We start from the raw sequence: 25198 nt of genomic DNA, 5'->3' as shown, positions 1-25198 counted from the left end.
GAATGTTTTTTTGTTCACAAATTTTGCTTTGCGCTGTTAAACTCGTTGTACTGAATATAAAAGATATAGAAGGATTTTCTATTTATATCTTCTTTTTATTTTCAACTCTTGCACACGTGTCAATCCAAATTTAATTATCTCTCTTACCTCGTTATATTACTCTCTCAAATTAATTGTTATCGGCTTAAAATTACTAATTGTTCCTTTAGATTTTCAGTATTACTTTTCACATTTTATTTTGGATATAATAACAATTTATTCTTTTTCTTTTTTCTTTTTTTATTCCAATAGCATTCATAACATCTCGAACTAATATCGTTTGATTTGTTTAATTTTATATCACATTTTTATAGATTTTTTATTGCTCTCTCTCTCTCTCTCTCTCTCTCTCTCTCTCTCTCTCTTTCTCTTTCTCTCTTTCGAAAATCAAACTTAATTATCATTAAATTACTTCTCGTTAGATTACTCGTATAAAAGTACGTACATACATACGTAAATGTAATTCATTATACATATACCTTCAAGAAGTTTTTTAACAAAAATTCAATTTTTCTTCGACGAATATAAAAGTATTTTTATTGTATTAAAAGACAAAAAAGTGGGTCGACAATTGTAAATCAAAATTAAAAAATTTCCTTTCTCTATTTCTAAAGTTTAATTCTAAAGTCTTTATTTCTCGTATAGTCGTATATTTGTCGATGAACTTATTTAAACATGTTAAAAATTGTTCGAGAGGAAATAAAAAAAAAAAAAAAAGAAAAAAAGAAGAAGAAAAAGAAAAGAAAGAAGATTTTATTAGAGAAGAAAGTTCTATGGTCTCTAACTCTATCGAAACTCTTTTTATCGATTCTTCCTTATCGTCGTTTTTAATCACTCAATTTTATTCGAAACACTGATTTTGAACGTCAATAATATTGATAAATATCTTTTATAAATACAATATTTTTTTTATAAAAATATATATTTTTAATTTATTATTAAATATTAATAAATATTAATTCATTATTAATATAATCAAAGTTATCATTAATTAATCGAATTAATCGAAGATATTAAATAATCGAAATTTGAGATATTTAATCAAATATTTTTAAAAACTTGTTAAATGTTGCAATATATAATGGAATAGAGTAGAATAGAATAGTGAAAGAATTTTTTTTTTTTTTTTTTTTTTGATAACAAATAAAAACGAAAAATTTATTAGTAGAAATCTACAAAGTATTACAATGTACTAATACAACTTTATTTTTTTTGTTGTTTCTTTTTTCTTTTTTTTTTTTTTATAGTAAAGGCAAACGAAAAAGAGTTGTCATTGTGAAATATGATCGCATTTAACAATTTCTCTTTTTACTATTATCGTTCGACAACGAATCGTACTATTTAATAGATTACATTGTTTCTGTCGTGTAATGGATAGGATCGTTTAATCACACATACACATATAAAGAAACATGACGTATGTAATTGATTTATGATAGACCAAGCTACAAGATATAGATGTATAGACTAACTGCATTAACTGCGAATGAAAAAAGAAAGGAAGTAAGCAAGGAAGGAAGGAAGGAAGGAAGGAAGGAAGGAAAGAAAGAGAAAAATGAGAAGAGAAAACAGAATGGCTGCGAAAGCGAATAAAAGGAAAGCTGAAATAATAAGCGAGGCGTCGGTGTTTGAAGGAAAATGATGAAGTTCGTCGTCGACGTTGGCTTTATTGATCTTAGGAAAAACAAACTAAGAAAAAAAAAGAAGAAAATAAAATAAAAAAGAAAACAATCGCATAAAAAATATTGTTTCGTTTTCTCTTAATATCTGACACCATATCTTTTTCTTTTTTTTTTTTTTTTTTTTTTTTCATTATTTGTATTTATCGATAACGATGAAAAAAGCCATATATGAAAACATTAAATGAACGTTCGTTTTTATTTTCTTTTTCTTCTTCTTTCTTTTCTCTTTCTTTTTCTTGTCTTTTTTTTTTTTTTTTTTTCTTTTTTTTTCCCCTTTAATCTAAAACGTTGAACGCAGTAGAGGCTCATTTTTGCAAACTTCGTTTATAACGTTTTAACAATGTGTTTCTTTTTGTCACGTTTAAAAGATCTCCAGTACAGTTCCTAACAAAAATATAAAATCTTAATAAGATTTAATATCTAATAATATCTAACGAATTAATCCTTTTTAACTCTTAATAAATAAATTCCTGATAAACGTGCAAAACGAAAAAAAAAAAAAAGAAAGTAATGCAATAAATATATTCCCACTATATTATTAATCGATAGATATTAATTATGAAAGATATTAGAACGAATGATAGATCAATTTGTAACAATTTGATTTGGGATTAAAAGTTATTTTAAAAATATATTAAAAGTGATCTTAAATTCGTATTGGAGATCAATTATCGAATTCTTTTCAAGGCCAAGATGATAAAAGCGAAAGATAGAATCCTACGTGAGGGTAAGTCATAGTATAATAATGAACACAAGTATAAAACAATACTGAGAGGTGGAAGGGAAGAAGAGAGGAAGGAAGAGAGGTATAGAGGGAGGTAGAAGGAGGATGATAAAACGAATAAAGAGAGACAAGAGTAAGGAAGTGGAAGAAAATGTTGGTATCGTGGCGCAGGCTTACGATGAGAAATAGAGAGAAAGAGAAAGATGGATAGATGGATAGACGGATAGATAGAAAGAGAAAGATAGAGGGAGGGAGAGAGAAAGAGAGAAAGAGAGAGAGAGAAGAGAGAGAGAGAGAGAGAGAGAGAGAAAGAGAGAAAGAAACACAGTAGATGGGAAGTAGAGAACGCGCTCGAGTCAGACACGAAGCGAATGAGTATGAAGGAGAAAGACAGAGAAAAAGAGAGAGAGAGAGAAAGAGAGAGACAGAGAGAGAGCGAGAAAGAGAGAGACGGTCGGTGGTCGGTTCGGCCGACTATTTCATTACCTTCGCCTCGATCCTTGGCCGCAGTGCAAAGAGAACCGGCGCGTTCGACGCGCGTGTTCCTATCTCGCTCGTGACCATCGTAAGGATCTCGAAAAGCGGAGGCGGGAAATCTTTTATCCTAGAACGCGTGCGTCATATTTTTCAAAAGGATCTTTTATCCTTTAGGAAAAAAGAAAAGCCTCGTCTTTCATTACTTATATTATTTTTTATTCGCCATTTTTCGTTCGCTTCTTTGTTCTCCTTTTTGTTTTTCTTTTCTCAATAAAAAAAAAAAAAACAAAAAGAAAAAAAAAGGAAAAAAGGAAAAGGATATTAAAAAAAGAAACCGAGAAACTAATCGAGAGAAGGATCGAATGAGTTTGAATTCCGTTTGTATCGATCGATCGATCGATCGATATATATGTCTATATATATGTGTATTTATCGATATATCGAACGTATCGTTTAAATTCTAAGGTCTTGTAAGAGTTAGGAAGATAGAAGCGAACGAGTGAACCAGTTTTCACGATCGACCGCAGACAACCGCAAGCTTCGAGTCCGCGAGATCGATCCGCCTGGATCGTGTTTGCATCTCGATCTATGATCTACGAAGACCTCGTTGACATCGACGATTTCTTTCCTTCCTTTCCGTCTTCCTACTCGTCAGGTAAGTTTATCGAAATTTTTTCTTTTCTTCTTTTATTTTTTTATTTTATTTTATTTATTTATTTTATTATTATTAATTTTTTCTTTTTCTTTCTTTTTTTTTAAACGTTAAAGTCTGTATTTCAAGGACGAATATTTGAGAACAATATGATTTGAAAAAAATAAAATATGTTCTCAGTAATTACATATACTCACTTTTTTATGATTTTATCTATATATAACGATTGCAAAATTATTTCCTTTTATTTTCTTTTTTAATTGTTTATTATTATCGTTTAGAAAAAAATATCAAAAAATTATACTCATTTTCTTTTTTGGTAAAGTTCTAAATAACAATTTCAATTTTCTTTCATTTTCTTTTCTTTTTTTTTTCTTTTTTTTTTTTGAAATCGATTATAATAACTTTACTTTCGAAAAAAAGGAGATATATTCAAAAATTATCTACGTTCATTTTTTTTTTATAGAATTTTTTATAGAGTACATAACAATTTTAATTCTATTTGATTTCAATTGCATACCCAAGAGAAACACCATATGAAATATAGAACGATTTAAAGAATAAAAATGTTTCTTAATTTTCGTTCGAGATCATTGTTTTGAGTATCGATCATTGATCTATAATTAAGCAATAGCTCGATTAGAAAGAAAGAAATATAAAAAAAGAATAGATAAATAGTTAACACACAAGGTGTACAATCATTTTGATGCTTACACAGACACACACACACACACACACACATAAGTAATAATCATTAGCCCAGATATTAAGTATTCACGCTTTTTTATTACGAAGACAAAGCGAATTTCGCGCCGAGACATAGGAAGTCGTTAGGCGAATATGTGCACGCGTTCATAAACTTGACGATGTGAGCTATTTCTTTTTTACATATTATTATTATCATCATCATTATTATTATTATTATTATTATTATTATTATTATTATTATTATTATTATTATTATTATTATTATTATTATTATTATTATTATTATTAATAATAATTTTTACAAGACAACTTACACGTATTTAAATTAATTAATTGCACGGCATATTAATAAAATTAAACAATAATATTAATTTAAACATTATTATTAATCTTTATAACACAATATATCAATGGGTTTAAATTTCGACATTATTTCATGAGAACAAAAAACCTAATTAATTAATCCGAAATCTGTTCAATATCAATTGTAACGTACAAACAAATATATCTTGTCATAATAATCGAGATGATGCATCAGTTCTATTATTTTCAAATCGTGTCTTTAATAATTGTCGTTAGATCTCGTCGATTCGCGAACGAGTATATCTTTTTCTTTTTTACGTTTTTCTTTTTTATATTTTTCTTTTTTTCTTCTTTTTTTTTTTTTTTTTATTTTTTTTTTTTTTTTTAATTAACGCTAGTCTCCGTAACGCGCTATTAATTTTCACGGATGGCTATTACCAAGACAAAGTAATATAGTATAATATGGACATATATAACAAGAAAAAAGAAGAGAGAGACAGAGACAGAGACAAAGAGAGAAAGAGAGAGAGAAAGAGAGAGAGAGAAGGAAGTGAACATATAATTTTTCTTCGAACAATTCACTCGATGCATAAGTTATACTACATGTATAAAGTTATACTACATATCATGTATATACAAAATTATGTTACTTTTATAACATACACACACACACACACACACACACATATACATACATACATGCATATATGCATACATAAACACACACATAAACTCATACACACATCATCATGCTCATGTAAATTTGCTGTGATTACGTCATGCCGTGTAATATATACGTGGTGTATAATTCGGTACAAAATTAGTCCTTAGACTCGTCGAACATGTTTACACTCACATGTATAAAAGTACACGCGTGGTGCAGTGCTCACATAGCACACATAGACGCACACATACTTGTGAAATTTAAAAAACGTTCCGAACATCGAATTCGCTTGTTTGACTTTTCCAAGAGATGACATAAGTTCAACAAGCGAATATATACCATATATATATATATGTTTGCGTGCGTGTATATACACACAGACACATACTTATATGCAATCATACTCGTTAGCTCGAGATTTCGCCTGTTTATACGATCGTTCTGGTTTCGTTCGTGCGAGAGAGAACGTGAAATTACGCGCTACTTCGTGGAAAAACGAGGACGAGAAAATTCTTCGCTCTAAGACCGAAAACTCGAAGTCTTGAGTTGCCACTTAAAATGATTAATTCAATGGAAATAGTATTGTTCTTCTGTTTTCTACACTCGATCGCACGGATTTCAATAAAAATCCGCCGGGCGTGCGCGCTCATTCCTGATCAATCTTTTTTTTTTTTGTAATTTAATTAACCTCATTAATTGTAATAATAATTATTATTAGTAATAATTATACTTCTTTTATTATTATTTTATTTATTTATTTATTTATTTATTTATTTATTTATTTATTTATTTATTTATTTATATATCCAATAAATATTAACTCGTCGACCTTGCAAAGTTTTTCATAAATAAAATTTATTTCACTTGAATGTATCTATTTAGTTTCTCTTTTTTTTTTCCTGCGATCAATATTATTAATTTTGAATTCGTTTTATTTCTTTTCGTTTTTCTTTTTCTTTTCTTTCTAACTTTTTTTCTTATTTTTTTTTTTTTTTTTTTTTATTTTTACTAAATTAAATCATTCATTTAATGAAATGCGTTGATATGGCGAGAATATTTTCATAAATGAATATGTTTTATTTAAATATAATTAAACTTTTCATCGGATCCGAACATTTTTTTATCTTATCGGTTTTCTTCTTTTCTTCTTTTTTTTTTTTATGACTTCTCATAGTATCAATACGCGAATAAAAGACTAATTTGATAATGATTAAGACATAGCTTATCCATCTGAAATATATCTTAAATATATCTTAAATATATATATATATATATATATATCTTTTTTATAGAATATACTATAATTATTATAATCGATAACATATTATCGAATAATATTTACACGAAGAGTTTTTCAATATTTATACGTCGTAGAATTTAAAGAAAAAATGAACTTCGAAAGTTTTTATGATAATTTTCGTACATCTGACACATTCGACTTTAAACTCTGTTATCATCGAAATGATAATATAATGAGCATAGTTCGTGAAGAAATGAAATAGAAAGAATCCTAAAGAGAGAGAAAGAGAGAAAGACAAGAAAGAAGAAAGAGACAGAGGGAGAGAAAGAAAGAGAAAGAGAGAGAGAGAGAGAGAGAGAGAGAGAGAGAGAGACAGGAAGAGAGACAGGAAGAGAGGAATATAAAACACAAGTTTTTACGATGTTCTAAGGATCAACTTAGAACGTCGTGTACGCTTAGGATCATTCGAAAGACGAATAACGTTCGAAAAGATAAAACGACCGTGAGAGAATTCTTCATCCTCATTGGAACCGTGAATTTTCTTGCGCTATAACGTGACGGGCCATCGAAAGTGGGTCTTCGCAATTTTATACTCCATTTACGTTCGATAGAAAACTCGAACATCGGCTTCATCCATCAAATCATTTGTATAATATGTTTTGTTATTTATATCGATTAATTTTTTATTAATCGTAATCCAAACGATAATTATGACATGATTTTTCTTTTTTTTGCTTTTAATATTTTCAAAAATTTTAATATTCTTTAATTGTTTCCTTTTTTCTTTACTTAATTATTAACTTTTTAATTTTGATCTAATTAATACTTGTCATATTCATATTTGTAATTCCATTTGACAAAGGAAAGAAAAATAGAACGTTTAATATAATTAATTTAATTGATATTAATATTTTTTAATATGGTCACAAGCATGCACAACTGTTTTCTATATAATCAGATAATTTTTTTTAATTAATTTAAAAATTATATTTTTCATTATAGATAAACATGTAAATATATGAACTGATTTACTGATAGAACGAAACGCTTGATCGTACACATAATATAATTTCTATTTGCCTTCGTTCATAAGTTGAAAGTTCGTATCGATAAAATCGAAAGATTTTCTCCAATTTTCGTAATAAACATGTTTTACGTAAGAATATATATATATATATATATATATATATATATTCATATGTATATATACACATGACAAAGAACGATTCGTTAGATGAAGAAGAAAATAATATGGTGTTATGAAATCGTTATGCCATATTTCGATGTATTTCTAAGAGATACTTTATTATCTAAAGTATACATTGGAATGTTAGCATAACGTTGTCTATTAGTACTCTATTTAATAATCCTTGCTCTGTAAAACACTTTCGCATGATTACCTTGCATTCTCTTTTTCATAAAGCATCGTATCGCTTCTTTTTATTATATTATTATTATCATTTATTTATTAACACTTTATTGTTGTTATTTATTTCTATTCTTATCTTCATTTAATACAAGTTTACGTGACTACGGAGAAAGGTAAAGTCACGTCTGTTAATCTAGAAAGTATATCAGATTTGAAAGTTATTCGTTCAGTACGTTGCACATATATGTGTATATATATATATATATATATATATATATATATATATATACATAAGTATGTGTTTGGAGCTATATATGTGTCCGTGAATCAACTCTTTCATAATCATAAACTGTCACTTGAATTGTAATCGTTCTCTTCTTAAGAAGATCATGCTTCCTGAAGCTAAGAAACTCTCTTTTATTCGAGATCGAGAAATTAGATTATCTAATCGCTCATAAACCTGAACATTAAATATATAATCAGTCATGATATTTTATGTAATATTTTGACATTCGATAGAGAGAAAGAGAGAGAGAGGAAGAGAGAAAAAAAGAACGATATTTTACATTTATTATAATATGTAATATATGTAAATTTGATAACGTACGTATGTATATATATATATATATATATATATATATATATATATATATATATTTATGTAGATATAATTTTTTTAACTAATTTTGAGAATGCATAATGGACTCATAAAAGTAATGAGAAATAGAATTTTTATTTAACGCATTGCACCAAAGTTAACATTATAAAAACATATTTCATATATTTATGTATGTACACGCGTAATGTATTTATATATATATATATATATATATATATATATATATATATATATATATATACATTCGTGTGCTCTTACGTTGGACTAATTTTAAAGATGCATAATCGAAATGTAAAAAATATAATGTAAAATCTCTTTTCTCTTTTTACTTCTTTTTTCCTTTTCTTTCTTTTTTCTTTTTTTATATTTAAGAAAAACGATTAGAAAAAATCCGTCCGTCGTATAAACACGAAGTGGAACATTAATGAGATTTAAATTGATTTGCTTATATACATTGACACATAAAATAGGCTCAAGGTTCTTTAATATATCGTAGCTTAAATGATTACAATCAGTTTCTTGATTCCGCTCGATTGGACTCGCTAATTTCCACAGAAATAAGAACACTGCCTACTATTTATGATATGCACAGACATATATATATATATATATATATATATATATATATATGCAATGTGCATAATCGTGATCTCGTAGAGCGAATCATGTAAAGCTAAGTTAACTTACATTCGTTCGAACTATTCGACGTATACATAGAAGAACGCGAGAAGGGAAAGTTGAAATGTTTTGTAGATATTATCTCATTAACGTGCACATTTAGATATTTTATTATTTTTTGCGATTGTTATCTTTATTAGTGATAAGAACAGTAATAAAAAAAAAAACAAAAATAATTCCTGTTTCTTTTTTATTTTATTTCTTTTTGGTAATTTTGTTAATCAATCATTTTCACATTAGAATTTATAATGAAAATATTTGATCACCCCTTCAAAGTTAATCTGTCTATTATTACTATTATTATTATTATTATTATTATTATTATTATTATTATTATTATTATTATTATTATTATTATTATTATTATTATTATTATTATTATTTTTATTATTATTAATATTATTATTATTATTATTATTATTATTATTATATAGTTCGTTAATAGCTGGTTTAGATAAAGAAAGAGAGAATTAAATATGTATACTTATATATGTATTATTTTTTAAGAAAATTTATAAATTAATTTATAAATTCTTGAAACATATATAAATATATACGGGTATAAGATATAAATATATAAGTTATAAATGCATTATTAAATATGACATATTACTTTTCTCTTTAATATAAAAATAATAATAATATATACGTTTGAAATATATATTATAATATAGTGCTTAACAGTATCTATTTAAAGCAGTTGTGAAAGATCAGGTTTATTTCTTTCTTTTTTATCTTTTTTTTCATTTCTATTTCTCCTTCTTTTTTTTTTTAGTTGTTTAAAGATACGAAAAGGTACGGTATGCGAAAACTGGTTGTGGTTTCCTTACGTATTTCGCAATGAATAGAACGTGGAACCGTGCGAAACTATACGAAACGATAAATGGAATTGGGAGAGGTATCTTTTAACTAAATAACCTCGTGATATACTACACATGCCTTTTATTCAAAGATCGAAAGCATTTGATTTTCTCGTGATAGATAGAAAGCAGAAGCGTGCAACTGTCGGACGCATCGTTGCTTATAAAAATACGATGTTTTCCTTTCCATCTTTTTTATAACATCACGCACCTGTCTAACACTTTCCTATAGTTCTTTTCTTTTTTCTTTCTTTTTTTTTGGTTTTTTTGCTTTTATCTGTTTATTTTTCTTTTTTTCTTTTTTTATCTAATTAATTTTTAATTGATAAAAGGAAGAATCGATAAAAGAACGAAAATAAATGATATAATAATAATAATAATATAATAGGAAGTATAGAATAGGCCAAAAGTTTTCAGATGATTTTGAGAATCAATTATACTTCTGTTCGAATCCATTTTAGGCTTGTGGTTAGACTTGTAGTTTTATAATTTGAAAAATAAAATCAATTTAAAAAATCTCGAAAAAGTGTAATTGATTTTTATAATTATCTGAAAAAATGTTTGACTCATTCCTTGCTTAAAGTGATTAGTATTTCATCATTTTTATGTTGTTATGTTTTGTCCAATTAATATTTAATTTATATTTAGAAGCGAGAAAAAAGAAGGATAAAATACGTTAGAACGATGATGGAATTTTTTATTCCTTTTTTTTTTGTTTTGGTTCTCTCCATTTATGTCATTTTTAATTTGAGAAAGAAAAATGGATAAGAGGAAAAACATATAATATACAAAAAAATACATGAGAATGAAGGTAAGATTATTATTTTTTTATTCTTTCATAATTATTTTTTAATTTGAGGAAAAAAAAGATAGAGATAAGCGAAAAAGAAAACAAGACATTTAAGGATATAGCGACGAAATTATTATTACACCGTTGCTCTATCTAATTGGTTTTTAATTAGAGAAAGAAAAATTAGCGACCGAAAAAAAAAAGAGAAAATTAAGGACAAAATGATTAATTTCTTTTTATTCTCTATTCAATTAATCTCTAATGTTATCTGAGAAAAGTAAGTAAGTACGAAAAGCAAAAAAGAAAAAAAAAAGAAATGAAATACATAAAGATAATAATTGCATTATTAAGTCCTTTTTTTTTGTTCTCAATAACCAATTAATATTGATTTCGCGAAAGAAAAACCGAATAATTTTTTACGAGTAGATACTGATATATATAAAAAAAAAAAAAAGAAAAAGAATAAAAAAAGAAAACAACCAATAAATTGAATAATAATAATTATAATTATAATTATAATAATAATAATAAAATCTTGATCAAACGTTATGATTTCATAATCGTGAACGCATAAGACGTCGGAAGACAAAATGGATCAAGATTTAATTGCGATAGGTTGACTTACGATCATGCTCGGGGAAATGAAATCATAGTATGTCTTGCGATAGTTTCATTGAAAATTCCGTTCTTTAAGGATAAACACATATGTGTGTATATATATATATATATATATATATATATATATACACATATACATGTGTACTTTCCTTGGCGAGAGAAGGCGAAGCGAAACGTGTGCGAGCACACGTAACCGACCGCGCCTTAACGTTCTCGTGAAAGTATCATTATCTATAAAATAGACACGATAAGGAAGAAAATCGGTGAAACCATGATGTAAGGGGTGAGACAATGATAAGGGGTATGTAATAATAGTTTGTAATAAATTTGCTGAGAATATCGAATGGGGAAACAATACGACTATAACGTCACGTTCCGATGACTGACTTGGATGATGATCGAAAAATTACGTAATCGTATGATAACGTCTAAAAAGAGTATCATTTTTTCTGTGTATATATATATATATGTGTGTGTGTGTGTGTGTGTGTGTGTGTGTGTGTGTTTGTGTGTGTATGTATGTCTGTATAGTGTTTATTATGTTTGTTACATATGTACATAATTATACACATGATATGTTAACGTATTATAACGTTTAAAAAGAATAAAGATATATATCCTTATTCTATATGGAGAATAAAGATGAGATCTCATATATATAATATATATGAGAGAAAGAGAGAGAATAAATGATATAAATATAATATGTATGATATATATTATGTTTCTTACATGCATACATATGTAATTATGTACGTGAAGATTGTACGTATGTAATTTATTTCTTTTCTCTCATTTTTTTTTTTTTTTTTAATATCCTAGATAAAAAAATATGATTTCTTTCTTTTTTTTTATTTCTTTATTTCTTTTTTTATATGATTTTTTTTTTTATTATTTATTTATTTATTTTCTTTTTTTTGTTTTTAATATCCTAGATAAAAAAATTTGATTAATTTTAAAGATAATAATAAGTGATCTTTGGAATTTATTATTGAAAATATTGATTTATTTCCATTAGATGAAATAATCTTTTTAATGGAAAACGAATTAAACGTAACTAAGAATATTTTAAATAAATATGATTACTGTTTATAAATGAATTGAATGAATTTCTTTGAAAATAATCCTACTTATAGAGAGGCGCCTAGATAATTGACTTCTCGAGACAAGTACCGTCAAGGAAATATCGAGATCTTACGATCTACGATCTTGTTTGTGCAAGCCCGAGTGATTCTACGTTCGAAATATTCATAGCAAGTCACTACGCAATTGTATGGAATCGTTTAATGACTTCGAAAGCTTAGTCGAGTCATTGAAATCATACTTTTTTTTATCAATCCAAACGTTTCATGAGGAGATGTTAATCGAAAGGAGGTCAATTCGATAATATCGAATCGAAGTCAATCGAATAGATCTTATTTTCTTTTCACTTTATCGAAGATTTTAATCTCGTCCATCATTAAATGTTTTTTTTTTTTTTTTATATCACTGTGAATACTATTTTTATAAAAAGAATTTTGTTTAATATTTTGTACACGTTGAGTCATTTGAAACCTATATCACGAATATATTTTATTTATATTTTTTTCAATTAAAAAAAATTGAAACTTTTATAACTTACAAATTTTCAATTCTTATACATTATATACACATATATATATATATATATATATATATATATATGTATATAATATTATATTATTTATATTATATAATATAATACTTTCTTATATAATTATATTATTGAAAAATTTGTAATTCATATTCATTTATTATTATTATTATTATTATTATTATTATTATTATTATTATTATTATTATTATTATTATTATTATTATTATTATTATTATTATTATTATTACATTTTTATATCATATAATATTACACTCTTTAAAGATGTTCATATTTCTTTTTAAATATAAATTAAAAAAGTTCAATTATAAGATAAATTTCTCCTACAAAATTACTTCAACTAAAACAAATAAAAGATATGAATGAAAAGAAATAAGAAATAAATACTGATCACCGGTGTATACTCTTTAGTTAATAGTATTTATATCAGCTTCTTTCTATAGTTACTTTCTGGTACGTTCAAGTATGTAGTGATCAGTATGGGAGAAGGAGAAAAAGAGACAGAGAGAGAGAGAGAGAGAGAGAGGTAGGAAGAGTGGGAAAGAGAGACGTACGAGTAGATATATAAACGGGGCCCCTTCGGGCCTTGACCACTCTCACTTTCCTCGAGGCGTGAATTTAATCGCATCTCGGGTTCCGTATCACCCAGTTAGATATCTTTTATACAAGGGAGGTTCTAATAATTAACCGAGTAAATTAGTATTCTCTCGTTCCGATTATTATCTCTTATCGAATCATTTACTTCCTACATGAATTTTTAACACTCCCCTCTATTATCTTTTTTTCGTTCTCTCTTTCTCTTTTTTCCTTTTCTTTTTTTCTTCTTCTTTTTTTTTCTTCTTCTTTTTCTTTAATCTTATGAAAGGAAGAAAGTGTGAATGAACTCGTTGCTATTTTAATTGATACTTCTTTTTTTTGTTTCTTTCTCTTTCACTTCCTCTCCCTCTCCCTCTCTCTCTCTCTCTCTCTCCTTCTCTCACTCTCTCTTTCCGTTCTTTTTTTCAAAATTTTTCTGGAACGAAGAAAATGAATGAACTCGTTCCTGCTTCAAATTTATACTTTTTTCTCTTTTTGTTTTTCATAACTTTATGAAACATAGGAAATGAATGAAAATACTCTTGCTTCATATTAATACTTCATATTAATTGATAATAATATTCGCGAAATTAATTGGACTTTGCGAATGATCTTGATCATAGTTTGTATCTTCTTATGAGACTTCTTTTAAAAGGAAAAGTATGATTTAAGAATTGGAGGAAGAGAATACACAAAATACGGAAGTATGAGATCGTTCGTTTAATTTTATTTGTAAAAAGAAAATTGATCGACGTTAAAAAGCACGATTTCGATTTAGCCAACTCGACCGCAAGGTGTGTTCCATCAATGATTATTCGACTTTCACACAGATAAATGAGGAATATTTTCTATCTTCTGAATAATCGTTTACTTTTTCTTATCCTTCTTCTTTTTTTTCTTTTCTTTTCTTTTTTCTTTTTCTTTCTTTCTTTCTTATTTCCTTCTTATTTTTGTTCCTATTTTCTTTCGTCTTTTTTCTCTTTCCATTATTTATTTCAAGAAGACGACGGATTCGAGAGAAATTGGCATTATAAATGAATATTTACGAGGATCTGATCGTGAGACGTGACGAGTAAAAAAAATTTGTAAAGTGTACTAGCTATGGGAAAGAAATCTCACGGTAAATGACTTTCCTATTGTATTTATCTAATTATCTATCATGTTCTCTCGTTATGAGTCGATTCCAAGCGAACCTCCTATTAATAATAATAATAATAATAATAATAAAAATCTGTCGTTTTACCACATAATGATGTCTGTGAATATTGTTGAATTGAAACAAAAAAAAAAAGAAAGAAAAAAGAAAAAAGAGGATCATGTATTGTAATGTATTTTTTACCTGAATCATAATTTATGAAAATGATACAACGAGGAATAATCTATCCTGAATCAAGGCCCCTTTTCATTTGATCTTGTCCCAAATCGATAATATTTAATGAATTTCTGATGAAACTTATGAATCCAAATTTTTTCTTATTTATTCATACAAAAGAAATAGTAATCAACAATTGTCAATGAAAAGTAAGTATTGATTGAGAGACACTGCATAAAAGTAAAGTACTCCATACTTCAAATGAAACTTGTACTAAAAGCATTTGCTCGCTAAACCAAAGGATTAAACCATATAGGGTGTTCCAAATATCTTCGATTGGATTAACTTTCTCTCTCTCTCTTTCTTTCTCTCTCTTTCTCAAGATTACCCTACATATAACTAGATAGCGAAACGAATAAAAAAGAACTTACAACAAACACATGCTAATATCAAATATTATATAAATAAATAAATAAATAAATATATATATATATAATCGAGAAATAGATATAATAATAAGAACAACGAAATTCTTAAATATATGGAGAACGGAAGTGGAATGAAGTTGGAGTCGAGTAGAGTAGAGTAGACTAGAGTAGAGTAGAGTCGGTCAGTCTGACAGGTCGGGCACGTGGATATATCGGTGGTTGTTCGCGGTAGAGAGCTGAGTACGTTCACCAGGGCAACGAATGCACTTGCACTTTTTAAGAGAACCTGTTTCCTCAGCAACTACGCCGACACACAACCATCGTCGTTTGGCGAAAACCACACCCACGAAAGAGAAAGAAAGAAAGGGAGAAAAAGAACCGGTACATACATGAGAAAAAAAATAGATATATCTTTTACATATATATATATATATATACATATATATATATATATATATATATATATATATATATAAAAAAGAAATATTGAATGCTTTCAAAAGAGAGAGATTAATAAAACGAGAGAAGATAGAGTAATATGGAAAGAGAGAGAGAGAGAGAGAGAGAGAGAGAGAGAAAGAGATAGACAGACAGAGTGAAAGAGTAATAGAAAAAGAGAGAGAAAGACAGAACAACAGAGTAATAGAAAAAGAGAGAGAAAGACAGAACAACAGAGTAATAGAAAAAGATAGAGAGAACTAGAGTAGTGTAGTAGTAAAGAGAGAAAGAAAGAAAGATAGATAGACAGAGATGAGAGAGAAACAAAGAGGAATAAAAAGAGGAAGAGAAAGATAGAGAGATAAAGAGAGACAGACAGAGAGAGGGAGAGAGAGAGAGAGAGAGAGAGAGAGAGAGAGAGAGAGAGACAGAGATAAAGTTGTTCTTCTCTGTCGTACTTTAAAAGCCGGGAAAGGAGGAAATTCCCGTTATATTGTCGAAGGAACAGCGGGAAAATAATGGAACGGTGTTTCGTCGTTACGATTTGCAAGAAGACTTCACCTTCATCTTTGCACACCTGTGAGAAAGTCATCGCAATGTTGAACGATAGTTGGTCCAAGATTCTATTGGTTTCCTCCTTCAACTCTTCTTAACGTCGATAAATAATGTGTCTAACTTGGCTTTTGTGTTATGTAGAACGAACGAACGAAAGCTTTCTTCTCTAACGACGTCCGAGTGATTTACTTGCACGATCACGTATACGGACATGTCTATGATGCTTCTTGTGATAATATATTGATGTAGATATAGGCATATATCTTACATGTTTATATGTCTATGCATTTTTTAATTAAATCGAATCGATCGATAGAATGAAACTTAGAGTTACGAAGTAAAAAATATGATTCGATTTGTTACTTATTTTGTTAATTATTTGATAACGTCAGTGATGGGCTACTATTCGCGTATCGTAACAAAAATGTCGTGCATTTCATTCATCAAAAAGTAAGAATAAATGAAAAAAGAAAAAAGAAAAGAGGAAAAATTAAATCAACGAAAATAGACTTCGAGAAACGATTAAAAAACATTTTTCATAGGATAGTAATTTCAATCGTATCTATCATTTATTGAAATGTTTAAGATATTAATGAGAAACAGTGCTAAGGATAAAGTATATTTATTAAATATTTAATGTCGCGTTCGTTGCATTACATTTCCATATGGGATATGCAATGTAATTAGGTTTTCAATTTTAATCCACTATAGAACAAAAATTGCTCTGAATTATTGAATTACTCTTGATTATAACTCGAGATATTTTTTCTTTTTTTTTTTCTTTTTTTTTTTTTTTTTTTTTTTTTTAAATGGATCACAGTCACAATAGATTTGTTTACCATATCAATTTGATTGATTTCCTTATTTTAAGATCGTTTAGAGATACTCTTCGTTCTCGCGTGGTCATGTCACGTTTCCACATTCATTATTATTGATACTCTGTTGAAATCTTGCGTAAGCGCAAATTATTTTTATGACAAATGTGTTTTTCCATTTCTATTTCTATTTTTATCATTTTGTATTATATATACATATAATATAACTATATCAAATTTTGTAAACATGTATAAAAGACAAAAAAAATATTATATACGTATGTTATATGGCAAATGATTAGAAAAATAAATACAGGACAAAAAACAAGAAAATATATATATATATATATATATATATATATATATATATATATAATTGTGATTAATTCTCATTTCACTTATTAATAATAATAATAATAATAATAATAATAATAATAATAATATATATATATATGCATAAATACTGGGTGTCACGTTTTAAACAATATATTAAAATATCTACGATCCTATTGGGATTTTTTAAATAAATGTTGGAAATAAAAATTGTTAGATGTTTCAAAAGGAAAATATAATATATATTGAAAATATTTCACGAAGTACAATACTGTTGTCAAGATACGGAAGTCATAACAATTTTTTCTTTTTTTCAAATAGAAATCGATATTTTAATCCGGACAAAAGTTGTCAAGAATACCGATACGAATCGAAAGACCACCTGCAGCGTATCTTTTCATTAATATTTCATCGAGTTATGACGAATTGAAGTTTAACAAACTATGCACTCGCAATAACCTTCTTTATGAATGCTTCTTTATTTCTGTTTCTTTTATGATATCGTGATTTAGGAGCGTATGAGAAAAAAAAACGCGAATGGAAAGAATAAATCAAAAAAAAAAAAAAAAAAAAAAAAGAAGAAAGAAAAAAAAAGAAAAAAGAAAAAAAAAAGAAAAAGCAAACGAGAACAAAAATTGAACCATAAATTTATTGATTATCAGAATGTTTATAGAAAAATTAATTGCATTATTTGATAATATCAATTTCAAATATGATCGGACATATTTGAACATATCGTTTGAAATGTGACATCCTGTACGTGCATTTCTATATTTAAAAATCAATGTGTGACTGAAAGATCAATTGAGATTTATCAATTGATCACCTATAAGTGAATGCAATTTAAACATTCCATTCGTTTATAATCACAAATGAATAATTTTAATAGCTTTGATTAAAATCAAATAATTTTCTTTTCTTATGACGTACCCCAAAGTAGCATGTAACTTACGTAAGGGAAACAAAAGAAATACGATTATTTCGTTTCCCTTGAGGCCAATCGCTATGGTATATCAGTTGTTTCGGTCGGACCGCTTGAACTTTCACTGCCGTTTTTATTATAACGCGCACTCGTTACGCGTCGTTCGTTTCATCTTTGTTTACCGTTTAGAAATCGTCGTTCTGATTCCTTTCGTCCTTCCACCTCTTCATTATTATTTCAGAAAATGAAACGAAATGGATTTGGAGAATGCAAAGGGTATCGTTTTTTTTTTTCAAATAAAAATTTACATTAAAAAAAAAAAAGAAGAAAAAAGACGTGGAGAGAAAAAGAGATAAATAATAATAAAAGTAATAAAAAAAAAAAGAGAAGAGAATAAAAATTAAAAGAGAAAAGAAAAAGACAAAATTTCTTTCTTGTTCTATTTTAATTTTGATTTGTTTCCCCCCCCCCCCCATTTTGTTTTATCTTCTATTTTAAATTAATCCTCATAATATTTTATCTAATTTTAGAATGAAGACAGAGAAAAATTATGGAATTCTATTGTTATTGGTCCTTTTCGATTTGGCATCATCGGCCATGGTTTTACCAAGACCACCATCATCGCCCAATCACATACACGAGGATCATGATTTCAATGAGCGAAAAATTTACGAGAGTGGTAAATCCGTTCATGGATTCTTTCAAAACACTAACGTCGAAAGGCCAGACACGGACAATAATTACAGGTAAGTCAATTCTATCGAGTGAAACTATCGAATTCTCTCTATTCTTTTCTTTTCTTTTCTTTTTTTTCTTTTTTTTTTAAATTTCTCGTTCTTGTTTTTATTCTTTTCTTTTCATACTCGTGAAATCTGTTACAACACGATGTATACTACTAAAGATTATTAGTATACATTGCCTATATACATATATGAGATTATTACCTAATCACAGAGTGGCTAGATTATCCCTTCACGGATTTGTTTTCTCTCATTTCTTTACTCTTTCTTTTTTTCTTTTCTTCCTCTTCTTATTTCTTCTCTCTTAATCTCTTTCTCTCTCTCTCTCTCTTTCTTTCTTTTTTTCTTTCTTTCTTTCTTTCTTCCTTCGTTTCGTTTCGTTTAATCGGTATTGAAATTACACACCGTAGTCAAGCCAGATCACTTTCGCTCGTAGCTCGGAGAGCTCATTGCTAAATGATGGATGTCCCAGAAACGAGGCTAACTCGTTACTCTGCTCACAAAGACGGTAAAAGTCGTCCAAACGTGTTATTACGGTTTCACGAGAAGGAAGAAATCTCATTGTTTGCTACAATTCTAATTCTAAGATAATGACTTTTTATCTTTTATTCTTTCTTCCCTTTTTTCTTTTTTTTTTTTCTTCTTCTTCTTGTCTTCTTTTTTTCAGATTGGTGGAAATCGAAGTCCAGGGTGCTGATGACGTAGATCCGGAAAATCTTCAAGGATTGGTACATGCCGTATTGAAAAATCAACAAACCATAGAATCTTCTAACGAGAGTTATCCAAATCCCGAAGTTGTACCAAACTCAATATTAGGCGTAAGAAATATTGGGATGTCGTCGAACTTTCGTTTGGATGGTTACGACGAGACAGAGAAAAGAGTATTATTGAGTCCGCCAAAGTTACACAATCTCGATGAAAAATTATATTATTTGAAGAGTGGTAAGCCAAAGGTCTATGTCAACGTAAGAGGTAATAGTGGTACATTTAGGAAGATAGAGACAGGTCCTAGAAGTACCTTGAGCGAAGGTCCATTGGACTATTTAAGAGTAACCAGACCGTTCGAGAGACAAACAGATTGGAAAACGAAACATGAGAAGAAACTAAGACCACCGAAAAAGTTTGATCGACTCGTACACGATCCCGATAGTTTAGAGGATTCGAAGAATTCATTGAAAAACATGAACGTTAATGGGATCAAGGAACGAGCCTGGGCTCTTGGTTCTGAACATTTATCTACAACAGAAAATTCTATGGTTACATCGAGCGAATTACCCAAACAAATTCCAGCACCTCCTAGCAAAGTACCTAGTAGACTTCTTATGGCTCAAACTACACCTGTTCAAAGGTATTCATTGAGAAGGACCGATGTTTTACCAAGTTATAAAGTATACGAGGACTGACGAGATACCTGGGTCAAGACCATGAAAAGTTGTTGTCCAGGAGTGTTAATGAAAATCGTTGTTGTGGACCTCCCAAGTTGAGGATAGATCATGTTAGGTCTAAAGGATTAGCAGAAAAGCCAAATGATGATCACGATCGATGAATTTGTCATATATACATACATATATATATATATATATATATATTGTCTTCCAATATCTTCTTATTACGAGTGACATCAGGATGAATTAGAAATTCTTATATTGAAAATTTCTAAATGAATCTTATAAGTCAATGCGTTAGAATAAATTATTCATTCGAATTAAATTATGAAAATTCAATTTGTAAATTTGTAAATTGTATCGACGAGGAGCTAGCTGTGATTTTCGTGTAGAAAACAAAAAGAAAAAAAAAAAAAGTAAAGAATAATATAAATTGTTTGGTATTTTGTAAAGAGGAAGAAAAAAACGAATACAAAAAAAAAAAAAAAAAAAAAAATATAATAAGAATTCAAGCTAATATCAAAACTTTTTGGTATTTGATTAACATTAAAAACAAATTTACAGATTCGTTATTTATCATAGATAATATATGGCTTATATTATATATATATAATATATAATTTAACCAATATTATATATATATATATATAGAAAGAGAGAAAGGGAGAGAGAGAGAGAGAGAGAGAGAATAAAATAAAAATCGTATATATAATAATATATTATTAACGTATAAATATCGAGCAATAAAAAAATGCCGATATAATGTTAGACAAAATGATACTTACCTGTTCAGCCTTTAACGTGAGTTCTATGAAGATCTGTTGCAATTTCTCGTTCACAAAGTTGATGCAGAATTGTTCAAAACCATTTTTCTCGAAAATTTCGAAACCATAAATATCCAATATCCCAATTTCATAGCTATCCGCATTGGTTTCCATCGCTGAATTAACTCTCTACGATTGAAAAATATAAAAAGATTTATGATAAATTTTTTATCTTCTCCGAAAGAAAAAGAAAAGAAAGAACAAAACAAAAAAGTAGAAAAATAAATATATAGATGAATAAAAACACACGCGCATATATACGTACACACACACACACACACACATATATATAAAGTAAAGAAGATAGTTAAGTAAATATATCAATATTTACGTACCTTGACCAAATGATCGAAAAGTCTTGCATAAATGTCCTTGGCCAATGCATCACGTGCATAAAGAGCTTGTTCGACGTTCAAAGTCACGTCAACGCTTTCAGATTGACTTCCCCATTTCGATTCGAATTCACGCGACGTCAGCTTATGCGACAGCTGTTCCCCAGAAACTCCGAAAAGGTAAGCAGGAAAATCAAGAACTAAAATCAATAAAATGTGACAGAGACGATACAATGTTTGTCATGTTTTTTTTCTGATTTTTTCTTTTTTTTCTTTTTTTTTTTTTTATGCGACGGAATGGAAAAGTTTTTAATAGATTTATATTATTCCAAAGAATCTTTGAATTTTCGGCATCTTCAACTTATTTCAATATTTAACTTTTTAATTTGACATTTTCAATTTATATCAAAGAATTGATTCAATTATGACTTACACGATTCAATTTGTATAATTTTCTAATATGACATTTTCAATTTATTTCAAACAATTAAAAATGTAGAAAATTAACCAGCTTACGTTATCTTTCATATAAAATTAGAAACGCGATTGAAATATTAACACTATTTATTTAAAAATAGTAATCAATTTTTGCAAGAAATTAAATATGTAAAAAATTTTCGAGTATGTAATTTGATTTATTTAAAAAAATTAAATTATTTTATATTTTGTCTTTTATATTTTGATAATAAATGAGACACGTGATTTGATATATTAATACCGTTTAACAAAAAATTGCAATAAATTTTTTTAAATATGGCACAATCCAATTTCGACGTAAGAAATTGTCAAATTATTTAAATATTGACTCTCTTATTTTATCCTCCGATAAAATAATAAAAAATCTAATTAAAATACTAACACTGCTTATCAGCGACTTGTGAATAATTTCCTTTCTCAACGAATTGAATATTTCCAACATGAAGTATCCCTGCTACCAGTTTGAAGATATCAAATACTTCACTGTCTTGTATTCCCATAACTCGCAAAGCTAAAAGAAAGAAAAGAAAGAAGAATAAAAGTAAAAAAAGAAAGAAATAAAAAAATAATATAAAAGATAAGAGAAATTATTAACATTCATGAACGATATTGTTGATGGAACAAAAAGAAAAAAAAAAAAGATTAGTAATACCTTTTAACGTTTCTTGAAAATCACGAGCATCGTTGGTACCTTCTACTTTATGATTACCACCATAACTCAAATATTGATAATAATCAAGATCAGTCAATCCCAATTCAGCTGTGAAACAGAACGCAATGTTATTTAATAAATTATCAGATTTACGTTATTTAAATAAAATAAAAAAGAGAAGGTTTCTTAAATCACATCCAATTCATAATACGTACTGTGCTGTACGAATTTTGTACGAATTTTCTTGGCACGTTAAATCTTTTCTGTTTACTTACATTTCATTTCAGAGTCGGCACCGGTTGCCAACTGATAAAATATATGAAAGTTTCTTTCTCCATGATTATGACAAGTAACTCTCGATTTCTCTAACAAAAAATTTGATATTTTTCCACCATTAGGTTGTCCACCTCCATCGAATTGTATCTCCACGTATTTGCCCTGATAATAAAGAATCAATTAGATTAATCGATTAGATAAATCAAAATTTTTGTTATATTTTAAGAGATAAGTAGATATAGGTATATACATATCCAATAAAAAAAAAAATATATATATATATATATTCTATATTCTCTATATAATTATATAGAAATATGATTGAAACGTACAAATCTACTGCTATTATTATTTCGCATTGTTTTGGCATTGCCAAAAGCTTCTAAAAGAGGATTCGACTCCAAAATCACATCCTTCACTTTTTGTACCCTCTCACCACCTCCACTGACCCTGGCTATATATGACATTATGTACTTAGCTGCTACGGTTTTACCAGCTCCAGATTCGCCACTAAAACAATATAAATTCGTCATAAAAACAATACAAATTTAAAGAGAAAATTCTTAAATAAATAAAGATGTACATGTACATATGTAGTTATGTATATGCATATATGTGCATTTACCTTATAATAACACATTGGCTTTCATTATCAATCAACATATTTCTATACATTTCGTCTGCCAATCCATAAATATGTGGAGGATTTTCGTAAGGTGCCTACAAACAAAAAATCAGAATGTATATATATATATATATATAAATTTATATCGATAATATTTACAGATAAATAAATTATACATTTATTACATATTAAATATAATTATACATTAAATAAATAAATAAATGGATAATAATTATTATTATAATAATGAATATTTATAATTTAAATAATAAGTAAATAAATCGATATATACATTGAAATATAAAACAATTTGGTATAGTAAAAGTTCCTGTAAGTATGCAAAATATATATGCATCACCGATGTAAGGAGTCTTATCATCTTTCAGGGGCCATCGATAGGACTATGTACACGTGTAAATTTGTTTAATAGTTATTTACAATATATAAGGATTATAAAAAAGCATTTAAAAACTTACTGCTCCTTGGTAAATTTCCACTTCTTTTTCACCAAAATATGGCATTTGTTTAAATGGGTTGATCGATACCAGGACAGGACCGATGCATGTCTGACAGGCATTAAGGAAATTTTTCAAAGTCATGCTGTACTCTAATCGGGTTAATGATTGTAACGAATTGATCGAGAAAGGATAAAATGGAAGGTACAAAAAATGGTTTGAAAAGTTGAAAGAAAATGTGATTATATAAAAATAATAACATTTTTTTTTTAACATTTTTTCTTTTCTTTGTCAATATAATATTGAAAAGTTTTTTCCAGTTTATCTATTAGAAAACATTTTAAATTGGGATTATTAATCTTGTTAGAATTTTTGAAATTAAGCCAATAAATGAGAAATTTTTTAAATGTTACATCGAGTATATTTAATCAACGAAAGAAACGAAAAGTTTTGTATTTGTGTGCTTATGTATTTTATCAAATTTATGAAAAAGAAAAATCAAGGTTTCAAAAATGTTTAAACATATCGATCTATAATTTTTCAAAAGGATACGAATATATAATCATCCATATATCTTTTCTTGAGATTCTCAATAATAGCGTCTGCGGTGATCTTAGGAAGCAATACCATATCGTCCACACCCGAAACTTTGACATTTTGACTTTGCCAGTGATAAACCTGAAAGAAAATATATATTAACGATATCAAAAAGTTATAAAAACACGTTATAGATATTTATTAATTTATTAATATCAATCGAACATATATAATAATTTTTTAATAAAAAAACAAACGTTCGTCTTTCATATAAATTAAATGTATTTACTACTTGTAATACGAATATAATCAAAGAAAAAAGTAATAACAGTATGAAATGTTTAGTTTCCTTTTCTTTTTTTTTTTTTCTTTTTTTTTTATTAATTAATTAACGAAGAAAGATAATATTGATATTATAGATTACGTAGAATAGATGATATAGAAAATATAGAATGATTTT

At 27.4% G+C, this 25198-nt stretch overlaps 2 protein-coding genes across 3 annotated transcripts in view; one reads left to right on the top strand and one right to left on the bottom strand.

Annotated features, from left to right (window-relative positions):
- The window catches only part of LOC118441096 (unconventional myosin-Ie), a 61930-nt gene that overhangs the window by 20546 nt on the left and 16186 nt on the right, over positions 1–25198 (bottom strand). For both annotated transcript variants that reach the window (XM_085657993.1, XM_035865078.2), the window contains 9 exons: positions 24754–24879; positions 24223–24312; positions 23747–23841; positions 23454–23631; positions 23121–23283; positions 22846–22953; positions 22576–22704; positions 21720–21916; positions 21346–21513 (listed from right to left, as the gene is read on the bottom strand). In XM_085657993.1, the coding sequence (XP_085514119.1) occupies positions 21346–21513; positions 21720–21916; positions 22576–22704; positions 22846–22953; positions 23121–23283; positions 23454–23631; positions 23747–23841; positions 24223–24312; positions 24754–24879 (1254 nt within the window). The remainder of the gene's footprint in view (positions 1–21345; positions 21514–21719; positions 21917–22575; positions 22705–22845; positions 22954–23120; positions 23284–23453; positions 23632–23746; positions 23842–24222; positions 24313–24753; positions 24880–25198) is intronic.
- Positions 2938–21055, top strand: LOC118441102 (uncharacterized). Its single transcript, XM_035865097.2, has 3 exons — positions 2938–3577; positions 18966–19181; positions 19843–21055. Exons 2-3 carry the CDS (start codon positions 18967–18969, stop codon positions 20576–20578), a joined length of 951 nt encoding a protein of 316 aa, XP_035720990.1. The 5' UTR covers positions 2938–3577; position 18966; the 3' UTR covers positions 20579–21055.

The sequence above is a fragment of the Vespa mandarinia genome, chromosome 6, assembly GCF_050613455.1.
Source record: "Vespa mandarinia isolate Hongniang chromosome 6, ASM5061345v1, whole genome shotgun sequence".
Taxonomy (NCBI): domain Eukaryota; kingdom Metazoa; phylum Arthropoda; class Insecta; order Hymenoptera; family Vespidae; genus Vespa; species Vespa mandarinia.
Note: the sequence above shows the minus strand (reverse complement) of the source record. Positions and strands in the feature narration are given on the sequence as shown.